We start from the raw sequence: 18,798 nt of genomic DNA on the forward strand, positions 1-18,798 counted from the left end.
TTCAGGAGCTACAAGCGCTGGCTGGGGAGTTCGTACGCGGCGTGGTGAAGCTCCCCGTGGGTTGGCCCTCACCAGTAGGGCCTTCGGCGACGGTTGGCGACGAGCGGAAAGCGGTGGTGGAAAGGGTGCTCGGTGCAGGGATGATTGCAGTGTTCTGGTGGCCCTAGGTAGCGCTCGTAGAGGTGCGCGAGAGGTGCCGGAACGTGTGGAGGAACTCGTCAAGCAGAGGGATGGCAAGGAGGGTCGCCGGCGATGAGCGCTGTGGCGGAAAGCAAAGGAGCTTGTGGCGTTGCAGTGTTCGGGGATAGAACAGGTGAGACGAAGAGAGAGGAGGATCGTGTGGTGCTCACCGAGGTACGTTACGGGTGCAGCGGCGGCCGGAGGTGAGGAGGATGAGGTCGGCAATGGTGGCGGCTCAGCCGATGGGCAGCCCGAAGAGGCGTTTGTGACCTGGTGGACCTCGAGGAAAAGGAGAAGAGGCACGGGTTAGAACGCTAGACGGTGAATCCGACAAAACAGAGAATGGCCGGGGAAACTCAATGGAGAGAGATCGGCGACGAAGAAGACAACAGCCGGTGAGCCTTGGCCCTTGAGCTCCGTGTTCCCGGCCCTTGGCTGCCTGCCCAACGAAGGGCAGTGCACGTTTAGCCTCAGAGGAAGAGGAGAGGCGTATGGTGAGTTGGTGACGCGATTCATCGGGCGAGGGCTTACAAGAGAGATGTCGTTGGCGGCGGCGCTCGGCGAAGAAGAAGGGCGTACGGGGTGGAGGTTCTTTAACGGGGGAAGTGATGATGCGAGTAGAGAAACGAAGAGAGTAGAGCGAGAGCTTCATCTTTGTATCCATGAGGGGAGCGCTAGGGTTTTGGATGCGAGACTCCGGCGCGGGGTGGCTCAGAGCTGAGGTGAAGGAGCGGGAGGCATGTCCATCCGGCTGGCATTGAACGCCCTGCTGTGTGATCGTGCACGCGGGTTGGCAAAGGAGGACAGTGGCGTTGGGCAGCACATTGGCTAATCGCGCGCGAGGGCGAGGGCTCACGCGTGCGGGTTCCCGAGGCTTGACCTGGGCACACGAGAGGAGATCGAGAGCAAGAGACAAAGAGAGCGCGGGCGGCGGGAGGTAGGGGATAGGCTACAGAGCGTAGGGGCCCGCGTGTCGGTGAGGGAGGTAGAGGAGCGGGCGAACTGGGCCGTGGGCCTTGTGGTCCGTTTCGAGGGGGAAAAGGAATTCGGTCCGAGCAAAAGAGAAAAGAAAAAGAAGAGTGGGCTGGACTCAAAGGGAGGAAGAGGATAGATTTGGCCCGAGGTGGAAATTTGAATTAGAAATTGAATTTAGGATTGTCCATGGAATTGATCTAGAGTTTAATTTGGGATTTGAAATCGATTTGAAAAAATAAATAGGATTATAATTTAAGAATTCAAAGTTGAAAAGATTCAAATTCAAAACCGTAGAAGTCTGATGAGTTTGGAAACAATGTAATTAAATTTGGATTAGATCTAAATTTAAATGTTGCATGGAAAATTGAACGAGTTTGAGATCAAAGTGTTTAAATTTGAATTATATTAAAATTTAAACCTTTGCATCAGAAAGAAAAATATTTGATATGGGATTGTTTGTGAAACACAGGATTGAATGTGAAAGGAATTCAAATCAAAACACAAAGAAATCAGAAAACTCCAATAAACCAAAATGCATATGAACATTTGTCACACCCTGATTTTCAGATTTCTCAAATTTCTAAAAAATTTCAAGATATATTATAGATTAAATAATTAGAATAGAAAAAACCTATTTTCTAAATTCAAATTCAAATTTGAATTAGGTTATGATTGTTTGTATGCATTCATGGTGATTAATAGGCATCCAGGATTTTATTTTGAGTTGTTAAGTTTATCTGGATTTTCTTGGATTTTATTTTAGCTCTTTTGGAATATATTTTAATACATTTGTGCTATATTTAATTTTCAAAATATCAAAATGTTTTCATGAGTTTAAGGCTGTGTTTGTTTGCTGCTTCTAAAACTGCTTTTGCTACTGGCAGAAGCCAGAAGCCAGAAGCCAGAACAAATGAGGTTCTGGAGAAGTGGCTTCTGGAAAAGCCAGAAGCCTGTTTCTGAGGAAAATGAACTAAAGGTGAGAAGCTCGCTGAGATGTGCTTCTCTGAGAAGCTATGTGCTGAGAAGCCAAAAATTTATTGTAGAAGCCAACAACCTATTTCCAAAAGCAGCTTTTCAGAAAAGCCAAAAGCACTGCTTTTCAGAAAAACTCAAAAGCAGAAGCTCAAACAAACACGGCCTAAAATATTTTTATTTGGCTTCTAAATGTTTTCAAAAGTTTGGAGAATGTTCTAGAATATTTAGGCTTCATTTGAAGTTTTATTTGGATTTTATTTGCTAGCTTCCTTTTGTGGAAATTACAAAATAAAAGAAAAAATCTCTCTCTCACTGGCCTGTTTCCCCTCTCTCCCTCGGCCTGGCCTGCTAGCCCGAGCCAACATACCGCTCCCACCTTCCCTCTCGCATGGGCCCGGCCACCTTGGCTGACTTACCCACTTCCCGCCTGGGCCCCGCTCCCAGCCCAGCAGCCACGCGCAGCTTTTGTTGTTCCGCCAGCCCGCAACTGAAGGCACCCAGAGGCCGATCCCCCTTTGCTCATCGTCTCCAAGTTGAATTCGTCGATAGCCGCTGAGTCCGACTCGAGCACGAGACTGCATCGCCGCCTTGGATCTCACCCCACCCAATCTCTCATGCCCATATATAGGCCCATAGGTGCCCTCGACATCCGCACCGCCTTCAAACCTTAGAGCCGCCTCTTCTCCTGAGCACCCAAACTCTCGTCGAATCCCCAACGCTACTGACGCCATAGCCACCACCTTCGTCCAAGCTCGCCGCCAAGTCATTCTAGAGCCGCTTAGCCTTACCTGAGCCGCCTAATAGATCCACCACCACCCCCGAAGCTCCTGCTGCCATCAATTTGGTTTCCCAACCACTGGATCTGCCTCGCCGACGAGCTCCCGTGTCTCATCGCTGCCTTGACCATCGCCGACCCTCTTCTTGAGCCACGCCACCCATGGTAAGCCTCCAAACGAGTTCCCCACACCCTCCCGTAGTTATTCCACCGCTCACCGTCGCCGCCGACAAGCCGAAGCTCGATTCCGGTGGAGCTCCGGCGATACGCTACCGCACCATGCTCGTTGTCGCCCTCTGTCCTCATTCATCGGCCGCCTCCCTCTCCCTGGTTGTTAGATCTAAAGGCAACAATTTAGATTAAACCATCCAAATACCCCTTCGCCAGCGAATAAAAGGCTCCCATGTGTCCTTTAACCGGTCAGCACTTATGCACAGTCAGTAGCAACCTCATACGCCACCTCATCATCCATGTCAGCATCTTTGCCGATGTGTCAACCCATGTGTCTGCCACCTTGGCACAACCAAACCTAGTCAACATGTCCAGTGAGCATCCACGTTAGCCAACCGAGGCCGAATAGCCTTAGATTTATATATAGGTCCTTGGCTAGTTTAAATAATTAGATTTAGATCTCGTATTTTTAAATAAAACTCCCTTTACTTTAATAAATTAGATTTTAGCCCTGGCTATTTTGCAAAAAGGCCCTTAAAACTTCAAAGTCTCATATCTTTTTTGTTTTAGCTTTGATTTGAGTGATTCTTGCGCTCAATTTTTTTCTAAAAACATGATCTATCCAACCATGCTAATTTTAGAAATCAATACTCATATCTCTATATTAGTTTTCCCTTATTAACATCTAGATCCCTACAATATGAGGATATTATTTTTGATTAGTAAATTTATCTTTATTGCATTGGCATTTAGGTGTTGGCCAGATATACATGTCATTGTATCACAAATATGAAATTATGATATTAAAATAATATATTAATTTTGTAGGTCGCACATATTAATACTTCAGTCAATCTTTTCTATCATTTCATGTGAAGTTTTAGTTCCTATCCCTTTATCTTTCTTTAAAAGAATTTTAGTCAATTTTGTCCTCTTTGTCCAGCCCAATCCAAGATCCTAGTATATTGTTCTATTCCTAGCATTTGTGCAAATTGGATTTTATTTGGTATTTATTCGATGTTGCTTTTGTTTGCCGATAGAATTTGTGATTAATCGACAACGCTTCAGATATGTTTAAAGGATTTCAAGACCAAAGTTCGACAACACTAAGTAGCACTGGGTAAAAAGTAAGTATACTTCTTGATCATATTGCTCCCATATTTTAAACTATTTTGTTTTACAAAATTGCATGCAGTGCCCACCTGATGGGTAGTCACATATGGTAGGGTTTACCTAGATATTCCCTTGTCATTCCTTGAAGCTTAAGTGGTTTATCGTTAGGTGTTTTTATGGAAAGAAATGTTTAGCCATGCTGTTAGGATATTAGGAAGTGTCATATACTTGACTAATGAACATAATCAATGATGATGGTTAATTTGTTAAAGATTTAGCAATATGGAACCTTATGCCTTGAGCAGATAGGTGTTGGTGATGATGATCATAGTTATATTGTTGGTTTAGTGTTTCCTCAAGTAGCCTATGTAAGGACCAGTTTATGAAGTAACAAACTAAGAAATAACATATCAACCACGAGCCCTATGGGAGGAGGCCTGACTTATTAATTAGTGGGTTTCAGTTTATGTGTGCCAAATGGTAGGAGTGGATGTGTGGGGACAACTCTTGAGTCAAACCATTTGGTAAGTGGTAGTGGACGTTTGGGGAAGGGATCTTCGATCCTCTGAACCATCTAGCGCAAGAAGGGGCTTCTAGGTTGGAAGAAGATTTCGTAAACCCTTGCGGTGAAACCTTAACGACATACACATACTGGAAGAAATTTTGTAACAGCCTTGCAGTGATTTTCTAGCCGCACACTTTAGGTAGTGTGATATGTGCCTGATTAGCACTGGCAGAATGAAGACTTTAGTCACTTGCTTGTGGGTGATGAAATCACTTCTCGTGGGGAAAACTGGACAACCACTGCAGAGTATAAAAAATATTATAATAGTCGTGTTCGCGGTTATGGGAGACTTAGATCCTTATATGATTAGTTGGTTGTGGGTATATAATGGTTATGGTTATGGTATGGTAGCACTGGTGGTACGAGATGGTTATGGTTTGTAAAGTGGGTAGCCTTGAGTGATAGTTATTGGGTCGTTTGGGTTACATTCATTTAACAACTGTTTAATGCTTTTCAATTACATTACTATTTTCTTTAATTGCATTTATGCAAATATACCATGTATCAACTTATCATTGATATAAATCTACATATCGTTATCCTCATGTATACTTGTTGAGCGCGACATGTGCTCATACTTGCTATTTTTTTTATGCTATGCGACATGTGTGGTGCTGCTCAGTGAGGAAGATGTTGAAGACTATCAAGATGAGGTTGTGATGTTCTAAGCGCATGTCTTCCGCTCGGTTGCCTACGGTGTTATTTGGCATCAGTACTTCTGTTCTGTTGCAGTTATCTACATAGAAGATAATATATATCAATTGATGTAAGAGTTAACGTTTATTCTATAAAAGTATTTCTTTTTTTCACTTCACCTGTCATGTCCTTATGTGTGTTGAACATTCTGGACACATATAAACCGTATCTAGTTTTATCCGTTAAAATCGGGTGTGACAACATTTTATACAAGTTTGAAATTATCAAAACCTAAATTTGAGTTGCACATTGCTTAATAAAACTAATAAAGTTCTAGTTTCATACTGATTTATAAAAAGTTCAATTTTTAGTGAAATTTGGCTATTATTCTAAATGCTAAAATTCAGATGTTACACCAATAGCGGGTCTATATAAGTGGCGATGTGAGAGCTATGGGCGAGACTAATTACACCACCCCGAAACCCTAGCCGCCATCGCGACTTCCCAATGAATCCTAGCTAGACAGACGGCACTAGCATACCGGTGTACAATGTTTCACCCCTGAATATGTGGATACCGTAGAGACACTGTTGCCATTGTTGCGATGTTGACCGGTGACAAGGACGGGGGAATACGTTCGGTTCATAACGAGATCGACTATACCCCCTACACCAATGCGCACGATATTAGATTGATCTTCTCCAACTATTATTTCGTTATACTATGTATCTAGTGATAATAATCTATACCCCTACTCATATAGTTTTTTAATAAATATAATAAATTTTTTATTTTACGCTAGCGTAGCCTACCCCGCTCCGCAACATCGAGATGAAGCGAGACTTTCAAGATCATCTTTTGCTTTACTCAAGATATCCCTCACGTGTAAGCCGTACTTTTAATTTATTTTCATATCTGCCGTTGTAAATATTTTTTGTTTCTTTTACATGCTAAAGGAGACATCATCCTCTATTTTAATACTCTAGTCACAAGAGAGTGACGTTTTAAAGAGTGCCATTAGAAGAGTAGGATTTATTTTCAACAAACAATGGCGGGAGGTATCATTAAAGGAGTGCCATACAACACTGGACACAACAGAGATGTAGTTGGTCATTCAAACCTTTTTTCTTTATGAGAAAAATGTGTATGGTTTCGGTTTAATGAATGGTTATAGTTTCAGTAATACAGCTCCAAAGCTAGACGGTTCCATTTGTGCCCTGGTAACAGAGTGTGTGCTCCGATAAATTTGACATTCCTCACCTATATTTTGTTTTCAAGTAGAGAGAGCTTTATTAGCTACTCATAGAAAAGTTACAGTGACACGGAGCGGCGAACAATCGCACCATACTATACGATGACAACCATTTCGCTAACCGTGCGAGCTCATATTTCTGCTCTCCGTAATCTGTATATGTTTAACTGCTACTCCTACCTTTGAAAGACGGCCTGCAAACTCAGCGGCCCCCCGAATTGTGAAGCATAACTCCGATCCCTGCGCCCTCCTCCGCCTTTGACCCTCTGCGCCTATTCTTATCATGGTCTGACAAGTCGAGTGGCTAAACAATGTGAGGCCAAAAGCTGTTCGGCCCCTTCAATCAAGGACGTCGTTAAGCTTTCCGTACCTCTGCACACGCCAAATTACCCTTGATCTCTATTTTGTGGCAAAAACTTCAATATTAGTTAAATTTGGCGCCTCGTTCTCTCTGTCTCTGTCGAGCGAGCTAAGGACGAAGTTGGCGCTCATTGCCGGTGGTGGGATTCCGATAAAGCATTCAAGCATGCCGCGGATCAAGCTGGTGTTCTTTCTTGCGCTGCTCGCGGCGGCGGCCCAGCGCAGGGCCATCGATGCGTTGATCGTCGACGGCCTGCAGGTGGGGTTCTACAACAGAAGGTGCCCGGAGGCCGAGGGCGTCGTCCGCGACGTCGTCAACTCTGAGGTGGGCATGGACCGCACCATCGCCGCCGGCCTCATCCGCCTCTTCTTCCACGACTGCTTTATCACGGTAACCAATTAACATGCTCAAACCGTCAAACGTACTCATCCATGCACATGACACCCGATCGTGACCGTTCGTGTCCATGCGTGTGCCGCCGGCCGGTATGTGCAGGGCTGCGACGCCTCCATCCTCCTGGACGAATCGCCGGCGGGCGACGTCCCGGAGAAGGAGTCGTCGGCCAACGGGTTCACCCTCCACGGCCTCAGGACCATCGATATCGCCAAGTCGACCCTCGAGGCCATGTGCCCGCGCAAGGTCTCCTGCGCGGACATACTCGCCTTCGCGGCGCGCGACGCCGCCGTGGCCGCCGGCCTCCCCGGCTACGACGTCGCGGCCGGCCGCCGCGACGGAGAGCGCTCCAACATGGACGACCTCCCCGGCAACTTCCCCGTGCCGGGCCACCGCGTCCCGCGGCTCACGGAGCTGTTCAATCAGCGAGGCCTCTCGCAGGAGGATCTCGTGGTGCTATCCGGCGCGCACTCCATCGGCGGCGCCCACTGCTTCATGTTCTCCAACCGCATCTACGGCTTCGCCAACGGCGTCGAAGTTGACCCGGGGCTGGATCCGGAGTACGCCGCGCGGCTCCGTCAGGTCTGCCCGCCAAGGACCCCCAACGACGACCCGGAGCGTGCGCCCAAGGTGAACTTCGACGCGCGCACGGGGGAGAAGCTCGACAACGCGTACTACTCCGAGCTGCTGGCGGGGCGCGGCCTGCTGACCTCTGACAGCGCGCTCATCGAGGACCCGCAGACGAGGGCGACGGTGGAGCTCTTCGCCAAGGACAACGCCCTGTGGCAGCAGAAGTTCGCCGAGGCGATGCAGAAGGTGGGCGCGCTCGACGTGCTCGTCGGCGAGGGCCGGGGGGAGGTAAGAAGGCAATGCCGGCTGGTGAACAGGGCCCAGTGGCCGCATCATCCGGCATTCCCGCGGCGGCCGTTCCCGCGGCATCCATTGGCCAACCTGATCAACGGATTCTTCCATGGTTTCCACTGAGGGCCAGTCTTGGCCTCCTTGGGGTTGGAGCAGCTTCTGCGGTGGGGTTACAACATTTTGCTCTGGAGATCCGTTACGTAGCTAGTTGCTCACGAACGTTGATCTCCAAAATAAGTGATGGCGTTTAGTACATGTCTTGATTTTTTGTTCTTTCCTTTGTTAGTGTCCGCGCAGTGTTTGCTATACAACATACGGCATTTATTTATTTGGGATATCTCAACTTTGGATCTACCTTTAGATTCATTCGTCCTCTGGTGACGATGAAGTTCTTCTTGGCCAAAGGAAACGTTCCCAGACGAGAGGCGGCGGGGGGGGGGGGGGGGTTCATATTACTAGCATTGACTTGACAGTGGGAGGAAAGGGGAGGGGAAGACGATGTGGGCCGTGTGAGTCGGCAGGAGGGGATCTGGTAGCTTGGCACCACCAGACACGGGGGAGAAAGCACCGTAGCAGTGGTGGTGAATGGTGGAGGACCAGGCGGCGACAGCTACCACATAGAGGGGCAGTAGCTGGGACTAGGGGTTGTAGGGCGGACCGGTTCCGTAGACAGCAACAAGGAGGCCACATCTGGGCGCCGCGAGTGTGTATGGGAGTCATAGACCCAATTCTCTTATCTGCTCTTAGCAAGTTCAATTTGTGCTCTTGGATCCTGTGGTTTCTCCTGACCTAGCCCAGACCCTTCATGTGAACCATAGCCCTAAAGTCGTTGCTGCCGCCTGCGGAGAAGGCGATAACCACATTTTCAGGCCATCTCAGCAATTCTGTATCAAGACATAAAACTTCTAGTTGATTGCTCTTAGCAATTCTGTATAAATAAATACTAGTGGTTTAGTAGAACATCACAGAAAGCAACATAAATAGCGCCAGTTGCCATCCAAACATCACCACCATTGTTTTTCTATCCTGGCACTTCCAAGTTCCAATAACAGGCACCACCAAGCCATCATCATGCCATACTCTCACTGTCAAGCCAAGACACAGCTTTCTGGGCTTTCCATACTCTCACTGTCGTCACACAGTTCCCCTGCCCGGAGAAGAATGCACGGACGGATGGGAGAAGCCAGAACCCTCCTACGGCGGGCTGAACAGTCACCAGCAAGTGCAGGCACCGTGGCACGCTTTGCTCTGCCATGGCCACCGCGAAACGGCAAGCTGACATTCATACTTTCCCCACACCCCAGGAGCAAGCAATATGTTCCATACCCTTGCTGGCAGTTGAACACTTGGGTCCTCTCCCCAGGTTGATGGGCAACGGACCAGATCCCTCTCTCAGCACCAGCAGCAGCACCATAGCACGCACTTCCGCTGATAGTAGAACGGTTACACCAGCACATCAGATTCTGACGATCATGACCATACCCTTGAAGCAGGCAAGCAGCGAAAATGAATAAGATGGACAGAGATGATCCTTTGCATGTGACATGCAACACAAGCTATACATAAACACCCACACACCATTCAGAACAGCAAATGCATATAGAAAGCATCAACACACGGATAAAAACAAAGAAAGATGTACATATAAGAGAAAGAGTCTCACTTTAGATAACATTTTAACAAAAGTAGTGGAGGGTGCAGAGGTGCAGCCCCTCCCGCATTTTAGTTTGTCTAGTTACTACGCAATAGATTGGAAAAAAGTGTACTACGTATTGCTTACTAATATCAAGAATGTCTCATCTAGCTTGTAGCTTTACAAGACAAGCATGCTGTTTGCGGTGGGAGCATAGTTGCAGTGGACGCTGGCTGAACTACTACATAGCATATATGACCACAGACAAATAAAGGCCTTCCTCCTGAACAGAAGTGATTTTGCTATCTACAGTGACATGTCACCACCCAGTTCATCAATGACTTTCTCAAGCTTGAACAACATATCTAGGGAAAGAAAAGCACCGAATCAATACAAGTGCATGAAATGAGGACTTAATGTACCGGTAACAACTAAAAAGAATGCTGGATTGCAGGTTAGCATGTATCAGCAATGCAAATGACAAGAAACCATTGTTCGATGCATTATGAAGGGCCAGGACATTGAGCAAGAGAAACATACCATGAAAGGATTCGTCAGTCATATAAGTCTGCAGAAGCAAAACATATGATGTTAGTACATAAAAATATGTAACATCAGGAAAAACCAACCAAAAGAATGTTGATGAGAATGTTACCTTTATCCGTGCCATTATATCACCTGTTACTTTACTAGCATCAATTCCCTCACCAGTATCCCTTCCTTTCTCAGCAGTCGTTTCTTTAGTGGCAACTGCAACTGCAGGAGACATTGTTTAGATATCAAGTGAAAAAAAGGCATCAATATGAACAAGCCCAAGATGAAGTTCAGATTATTCATACTATCATGAGAAGTATCCACTGCATACACCTGAAAAAATTACAAACATCAAAATCATTCTTAAGTAGAAACCAAGCAGGATTTTTAGATAGCCACAGCATTACCTCTTGAGAAGCATGGTTTGTAGTCACTGGATAGGGTTCCTCTGCATCTGATTTATATTTGTGTTACCAAATGTATAGACCAACAAAATCAAAATAAAGATACAACAATGTAATCGTCATGGAGAATTAGTTTACCTTTCTCACTCTCAGTTGAACAATTTGTCAGCATGTGAGTGAAACTAGGAGGGAAACCAGAGTAAATGTTATCAATGTTTCTAGCAAGGAGAGGTTCAAGAACAGGCCGCTCTGGTTCCTTGTGGTAGCTCAACGCTGGTGCCTCTGTAACATGATCTGATGCTGGCTCCTCGAAGCTTGAAGCATCATCGGGCCTAGGTACAGAACATTATGTTATAATAGCGGATACATTCTGCAACCTATAAACCTGAAACAGTTCAACTTTTACCTGTGGTGAAGTCCTTTAGAAGCAATATATTCAGTTGCTGATGAATCTTCACACATGTAGTCACTTCCGGATGGTATGATATCCATGGTTTTGCTTGAGCATTCCTGTATAATCCATCACAGAAATGCATTTAGTGCTTCAAAAACATTATACAAAGGAAAAGGCAAAGCTAATATAGTACTTAATCTTCCTTGTTTAGTCTGTCCATTAAATTTGTATCAGGCACACTTAGTAAATGTCACTACTATGATTCCACACCAAGTAAATCATCACAATTGTAATTTGGGTTGTGCAAGGATGGTAAACTATCACTGCTAGTTCATGTCAAGTTGGTAAACGAGAGACAACCTAAAAGGCATCATAAATGCTTTAACCCAATCATTATCCTTGCAATGGCAAAAATTAAGCTGGGATGTATTGTCTAACAGGAAGAAATTGATAAATCCTTCAAGGTTTGAAAGTAAAAGACTTCAGAAAAGTACAGCATTGAATAGAAAAACATTTTTAGAGTTGTTGACCAACAACTTCAAGTATTATTAGTGTTAGGAATATAGAGTTATTATCCTTTTTCATACTACTAGAGTCTTTATCATGTACTCCTCATATTGCTCCCATGATTATTATTAAATACAAATTACTATTACTAATATGATATTAGAGCTAGTCTTTTTTGAGACACTGCAACTCATCCCGTACATCTAACCCCCCGCTGGCCCCATCTCGTTGGTTGGCTCTCTTTCTCTCCCTCTTGGTGGCTTCTGCTTATCCAGCCAGACCGCCTCCTCCAATGGTTGGATTTGCCTTCTTTGCATGGATCGGTCGATTTGCCGCCGCCGTGGCTCCGCCTGTATGATCCACGACTCCTACCTCAATGCTGGTGTGCCGGCCGATCGCCTCTGCTGCCGCTCCCATAGTTGGCTCGGCCCGCCAAGTCGTCGGCCTTGTCCATGGAGTCGACAGCGGGATGGCGATGCCCATAGATGTGCGGGCGAGCTCTCCGCTCGGTCTTCCGCAGTTGCCGGCGGCCTCTGGGCACCTCTACAGCCTTGCTTCCCTTTGGCATGGGTGCCTGGCGACCTCCGCAACTCTTCTCGTTGTTGGCTCCACCTGGCCTTGCTCCTCTGCGGCCACCGGCTCCTCCAATCTGCTGCATCCTCCACCTCCTCCATGGCCGCCCCCGAAGTGGCCCTCCCCGAGCTCAACCTCGTGGAGGCGGATCCGGTCGTGGGGGCCCTCCCCGTGCTCGACCTCGTGGTGGCGGATTGTTTGTGTGTTGCAACTGCTCTGCTCCGCCAAGATGGTGGTGGAAGGGAAGTTGGTCGTCGTTGTTTTTGCAGTTGATCAGAGGACTCAACTTGACAGTTGTAATCCTAAGGGATGTTTCAGTATCGGGCTTCCATCTAAAACATCACTTCTCCAACTACAAGCTGAACGGATTTTGTGTATTTAGAAGCTGGATGCTCAATTCACAGATGCCCCAGGTGGCACAATGCAGATCCACTACAGGGTACTCTTCCATGTGTATCTCCTGATGGAAGATTTATTATGGAGACTGCTTCATTTGGAGGCTTGTAGTGCTGGTGATTTAGTTTTGGTATTATCTTGTTGTTGCTTGTTGCTTAGCTTCTTTTTCTATGATTAGCTTTTGTGTGACTAGCATGTGCTAGTATCTCGCTACTGCCAGTTAGTGTCTTAGTCTCGTATTAGAGTCTTTGCAATTCCATTGCATCCACATCTAAGTTTTAGTCTCTTTGTGTTCATCTATGTCGTGCGAGTCCACATATTCCTTTGTTAATTAGTTGATTTTTTTTGGGTGTGTCTTTGTTTAGCTAATCCTTTCCCGTCGTTATTGATACATTTGTGTCATCTAGGTCTTTCCGTAGCTTCAGTGACAACTTTATTTTGTTGTCTTGCTGCTTATCGTTGTGATTCTTGACCAAGGGTCTCTTTTGTTGTCATCATCATGACTCTACTTTTGTGCTTCGCTTTGCACATCCTCAGCTTGATTCGATAGGATTACCAAGACTCTACTCTACGACAACTTTGAAGAGACGATTTTTTTGGATGTATTAGTCTAAGTTTATTTCTTGTGTCACCTCTTTAAAATACAACGCTATTGCATACGTCTTGCATTTAAAGAGATGTTAGGAATATATATTCCTTATCCTTTACGTGTAGGTTACTAGAGTCCTTTCTCTGTACTACTAGAGTCCTTATCATGTACTCCCTCATGAGCTACTATGAATACAAGTTGCTATTCCTAACAACTAGTATTGTGGATCTAAAACTGCTGGTGATCCTTTGAAACATGAAAAATCTTCATTGCTCCAAAATATTTTTGTATGATGAATATATTCCTTTCTTCATTGAAAGAAATTCATAATCCAATTTTGTTTGGTATATTACATTTTCATTTATATAAACAGGAATGCAAGATGAGCAAGTACTATGAAAAGATGTCAAAATACAATCACAAATGTTCTCATGACATTCATGGATGTCTCCAACCATAACTTGTGAACATAAATTTCATTGTACTGTAATAACATGAACTTCAATTGCTAGATAAAACAGTATACAATATCCTAATGAACATTAAAAGAAAACAAAAGTCATCCAGGACAAATGAAATGCTCATAGAAACATACAAGATTAGAACAATGGCATCTGAAAATATCCAAAAAATAGGAGATTGCACCTTCACACAATTTAAGAACGACTCTGCATCACTGAGCTGTGGGAAACGTACAGCAAACTTCTGAATCTGCAGATAGATGTCATAAATTTTTTCTGCCATTAGAAAAGTGATCATGAAGTTAATTTTATACGTAGAAACATCTCATAGGAACTGAAACCCAACTAATGTGAATATATTCAGTCATGCAGGTCTACACAAGTTAAAACTCGCAAGATAACAGTGCAATGATGAAATCATTCAACAGAACAGTTGGTAGAATCACATCATGAACAAGAACACCTGCCTGTTTGGACTTATCACAAAAGCTCACGAACACCACCCTGCTACCTCTGATTGGGCACTGTGTCACACAGGTAACCTGAGGCCATGAGAAGTTGAGAATCGACATGAAGTGCTCCTCCTGTGCCATGGGCAACAAGTTAAGTAAGAAAAGGGAACATTTGACAAAATAAAAAGAATGGAACCGTATATGAAGTTACTAATACAGGAACAATACTTTTAAACTTCCATAACATCTGTGAACTGATACAAGATACTGCATTTATTGAGCACAATTTCACCATAGGAAAGTGGCAGGACATTCATAAACCAATGACTAACTGACGACCAGTGTTACCGGGACATGGGTGCGGGAGTCAGAGTTAGACTCGGGTGCGGGTGTTTGACTCGGCAAACTCGAGAATATAGGATTTGGGGATTCTTCTAATATATTGTTGTTCTTATTATTATTAATGTTTTAAACCTAAGTATATACATAAAAGATATGTATGGCATAGAGATATACATCTTCTTTAATACGAAGGGGAAATAAAATCATAGATTCGTAGTTCTGATTTAATCTACTAGATTCATCAAGGCTAAAAAGGAAAAAGAAAATAGAAAAGAATAAATGTTGAAATGGGCCGTCATTTTTCTCCTGCGGCCCTACTTTCTCTCCGTTGCCCTAACTCCTCCGGCCCGGCGGTCCCTTTCTTCCACGCCGCCATCGCTTATCATCTGTCATCTCCTCGACTCCCCGCTGCCCCCCTCCCGATTCATACCTCTCCCCCGCCGCCGCCTCCTCCTCTCCCCTGCCGCCGCCTCCTCTCCTCTCCCGCGGCTTGGATTTGGACGACGGCCGGTGAAATAGGATGGGCGATGTGCGCCAGGCCATTGGTGCGCGACGACGTGCTCGGCGCTAGCATGGCTTCTCGCTGCAGGTCTGTCTCCTCCTCTCCCAGTCTTGGACACGGCCACACGTGTCGGATGCGTGTCGCACCGCATCTGACGTGAGTCGACGCGTCGATACGTGTCGACGGAGCAAATTTTTTTGGACACGCGTGTCCCTGTAACACTGTTGATGACACTTACATACAAAGGCCTAACAAACACATATCCCACCCTAGGTCACAAAATGATGAATAGATTAGTACAGATTCAACTTCCCAGTCATAAAAGATTATTCAAGATTAACTTTTGAGAGGAAGTCTAATCATGCAACCAATGAGATCAGTCTACTGACAAGTTGTAGACTTTCAACTAAAGGAGCTTTCAGGCTTCTTCGATCTTATAAATCAAGAACACAATGTAACAAATATTAACTTTCCTCTGCGTAAAGGCCTCACATGACTCAGCAGGTGCATTCCTCCACACATACTAGTCCATTGAGAAAACATTTAGCTGTAGCACTTAACAGCAGAAACAGATACATCACTAACGCAATCATGCATAATGGTTACAAAAAGTCAGTGATACTTAATAGAATGATTAACAATACGCTGAGACAATGGGGCATCCAGACAGGTTACACAACATTAAACCAAGACAGACAACAGTGATTAAGGAGAACAACATTAATCAACACAGGACAACATAGCACAATATCCCACACATCTGAACCAGATTGATTAACAATCTGGCACATCACTCGTCCAAAAAAAGAATGACTCAGTTTATTTGTTGAGAGATCACAAACGGACCAGGGGCACGCAACATGCACAGGCACGAAAAATTAGGACGCTAATTGCTAGCATGTAAGCAACGACAGATAACTTAAAGCCTATACTACGATGGAACTTAGTACAGACAGGTCATGCTAATTATCCAAAACCATGCCATGAACTGAACAAAACCAGAACACCAACACATCCAAGAGCATATCATTCTATCACCATTGCGCCAATTGCTCGTTCGCGTGCGGACGAGCTAAACTTATCAAGAGAAACCTTGAAAAAAAACATGTACTTACAAGATCAAGCCACGCACCAAAATCGACATCCTCACGTGTTCTTGAACAAAATCAACCCACAGCACACGGCCATTTGCTCACCAAAAACCCTAAACCCCAACCAGGACACGCATTTAAAAAAAAACAGCAACGCGCGCGGAAATAAAAGAGGGAGGGGGTTCGGTACGGACGAAGGCGACGTCGCCGATGGAAACGGTGAGGATGGGGACCGCGAAGGGGAGGCCGGGGCGGGATACGCACAGCAAAGCGGGGGAGGCAGCGGGGAGCCAGGTGCCCTGGTGGCGGAGCTTGCCGCGGATAATGTTGCGGAGCCCGGGCGGCGGGGGCGTGGAGGGGTCCCGCTGCGGCGTCGCGAAGTAGCGCGCGTACTCCACCTCCCACTTCTGCCGCCGCAGCCGCGGCGGCGCCGCGGAGGCCGCGCGCGAAGGGATCAGCGCCCTGCTGCTGTCGCCGGCGGCCGCCATCGCCGTTGCGACGATGAGGATGGCGGAGGATGGGGGGGGGGGGGGGGGTTTGCTATTACGGGGCGGTTGGGGGTTTGCTATTACGGGGCGGTTGGGGGTTTTATATCGAAGGAGGGATATGGAACAGTGGAGATGTTTGTAGCGAATTGGTCCGTGCTGCCCATGTGAAAAGTGTTAGCAAACCATTGCTATACAGTATAATCCAGTAACCTATTAAAAAAATAATTATAAAATAGGTATAATATAGAGAAAAAACTGTTTATTCTTTATTTATCTTCGTTTACAATATGAGATATTGTCTCGTATATATAGTATTAAAAACCTCTAATAGATAAAATCAAATTTTTAAGAGATCGAGATAGGCTCACATTCGGTTGTAAACTTCAGGCTTTCTAACATTTTCTTGGGCATTTCTCATGAAATGAACATGTCTCATTAAAACTCTCCAAAAAATCAATGAAAAAAATTGAAAAAAAGAGTACATAGCTCGCGATATGGTTACACAAATTGCCTCGTTAAAAACCTGCACATAAGAAACTTCAGAAAAACTCATCCAAGGAAAAAAGAGTACAATCCATCTAAAATGCTTCATATAATCTTATGATTAGCTTTTGGGCACTTAATCTTCTTGACTAAGATTTAATTCCTTGTATCAGTATTATGTGAAAATTTTCTCACCCTGAAATGTGCAACTCTTTAAGCCTCATCATTCCAATGCCACAAACATATCTTTCAAAACTAGACGCAAGAACAGACTTAGTGAATAAATCTACAAGATTCTCATATGACTTGGTATATATTACCTTTAATCTTATGCAATTCATGAGCATTAAAGAACTTAGAGTTGATATGCTTCGTTTCGTTGCTTTTCACATATCTCGATTGCACTTATGCAACACATACAATATTATTTTTATAGATAATGATGGGGGTGTTATTAGTGTTCAAATCATATGACCGCTGGATATGTTTGATCACTCTTTTAAGCCATGCATATTTCCGTGTGTCTTCATATAAAGCTATTATTTTTAAGTGGTTCGTCGAAGCAGATACAAGACTTTGCTTTGATGATTTTCAGAAAATTACAGTTTTACCACGTAGAAAAACATAGCCAGTCTGTGATTTAGCTGTATGCGGGTCTGATAGATACCCGGTATCTGCGTATCCAACCAGACTTAAGTCCTGATTCTTTATGTAGAACAGACATATATCTTTTCTACATTGCAAGTAACACAGAATATCCTTAAAGGAATTATATTGGGCTCTGCACTGTATCATAGAAGTAGGTTTACTGCAAATGCTATGTATAACTTAGTGCAATTAGCTAGATACATCAGCGCACCTATTACACTTAAGTATGAGAATTCCAATCCTGATACTTCCTCCCTCTTCTCTAGGTCTATAGGGATCTTGATACGCTTGCAATAACCTTTAGACCATGGGGGTTTTGGCGGAAAATGATTTTTTAAAACCAAACCGCTCTAACATCTTTTGATTTTATCTGTCATATGCTCTAGCTACAGGCCTAAGCAAAATTTAGTTTTACCTAAATCTTTCCTTTCAATTCAAACTTCAACGAGCTTGCTTCCTCAATTTCCTCTTCTATACTGATGATATTCAGATCATCTAGTTATACAGATATTATATAAAATCCATTCTGAGACCTTCTTATGAATACACAAGAATAATCCGTATAATTTGTATAGCCTTGTTTTCTGAGAAATTCACTCAAACAATTGTACCTTTTTCTACCTGACTGTTTCAACCCATATAGAGACTTTTTTACACTATAAAGATATCTATTTCTTCTATCCTGATTCGGCAATGGTATTCCTTCAGCTACCTTCATATAAATATTCGAATCAAGGCTCCCATAAAGATATGCAGTCACAACATCCATCAACTTCATTTTCAACTCTAGGTTCACTGTCATCGAGATTAAATATCTAAAGGTAATACCACCCATCATCAGAGAATAGGTTTTTTCATAATCAACGCATTGTTGTTGAGTGAAACCTTGCGCAACCAGTTGTGCTTTGTATCTCACAATTTCATTACTTCCATTCCTCTTACGAACAAAAATCCACTTGTATCTACTGAAGGTGATATGCCCCAATCATAAACATGATTATATCACACGTCTATGTTAATATACTTTTGAATAATATATTATTC

At 44.4% G+C, this 18,798-nt stretch overlaps 2 protein-coding genes across 8 annotated transcripts; one reads left to right on the top strand and one right to left on the bottom strand.

Moving 5' to 3' along the window:
• Window positions 1-7,144: 7,144 nt before the first annotated feature.
• Window positions 7,145-8,497, top strand: LOC133883658 (peroxidase 5-like). The gene is made up of 2 exons (XM_062323029.1): window positions 7,145-7,393; window positions 7,499-8,497. Exons 1-2 carry the CDS (start codon window positions 7,169-7,171, stop codon window positions 8,378-8,380), a joined length of 1,107 nt encoding a protein of 368 aa, XP_062179013.1. The 5' UTR covers window positions 7,145-7,168; the 3' UTR covers window positions 8,381-8,497.
• Window positions 8,498-9,188: 691 nt separating this feature from the next.
• On the bottom strand, window positions 9,189-16,653 carry LOC133930051 (protein POOR HOMOLOGOUS SYNAPSIS 1). Of its 7 annotated transcripts, none has more exons than XM_062376755.1 (10): window positions 16,330-16,653; window positions 14,216-14,332; window positions 13,933-13,998; window positions 11,235-11,338; window positions 10,967-11,160; window positions 10,832-10,872; window positions 10,730-10,757; window positions 10,546-10,640; window positions 10,431-10,458; window positions 9,189-9,740 (listed from the first exon to the last, which is right to left on the bottom strand). In XM_062376755.1, exons 1-10 carry the CDS (start codon window positions 16,621-16,623, stop codon window positions 9,346-9,348), a joined length of 1,362 nt encoding a protein of 453 aa, XP_062232739.1. In that variant the 5' UTR covers window positions 16,624-16,653; the 3' UTR covers window positions 9,189-9,345. The 7 variants fall into 7 exon arrangements, with proteins under 7 accessions (XP_062232739.1, XP_062232738.1, XP_062232737.1 ...); XM_062376754.1 differs by having other exon boundaries at window positions 9,190-9,740; window positions 10,546-10,646; XM_062376753.1 differs by having other exon boundaries at window positions 9,190-9,740; window positions 10,832-10,878.
• Between the last annotated feature and the right edge of the window lie 2,145 nt (window positions 16,654-18,798).

The sequence above is a fragment of the Phragmites australis genome, chromosome 10 (genome assembly GCF_958298935.1).
Source record: "Phragmites australis chromosome 10, lpPhrAust1.1, whole genome shotgun sequence".
Taxonomy (NCBI): Eukaryota; Viridiplantae; Streptophyta; class Magnoliopsida; order Poales; family Poaceae; genus Phragmites; species Phragmites australis.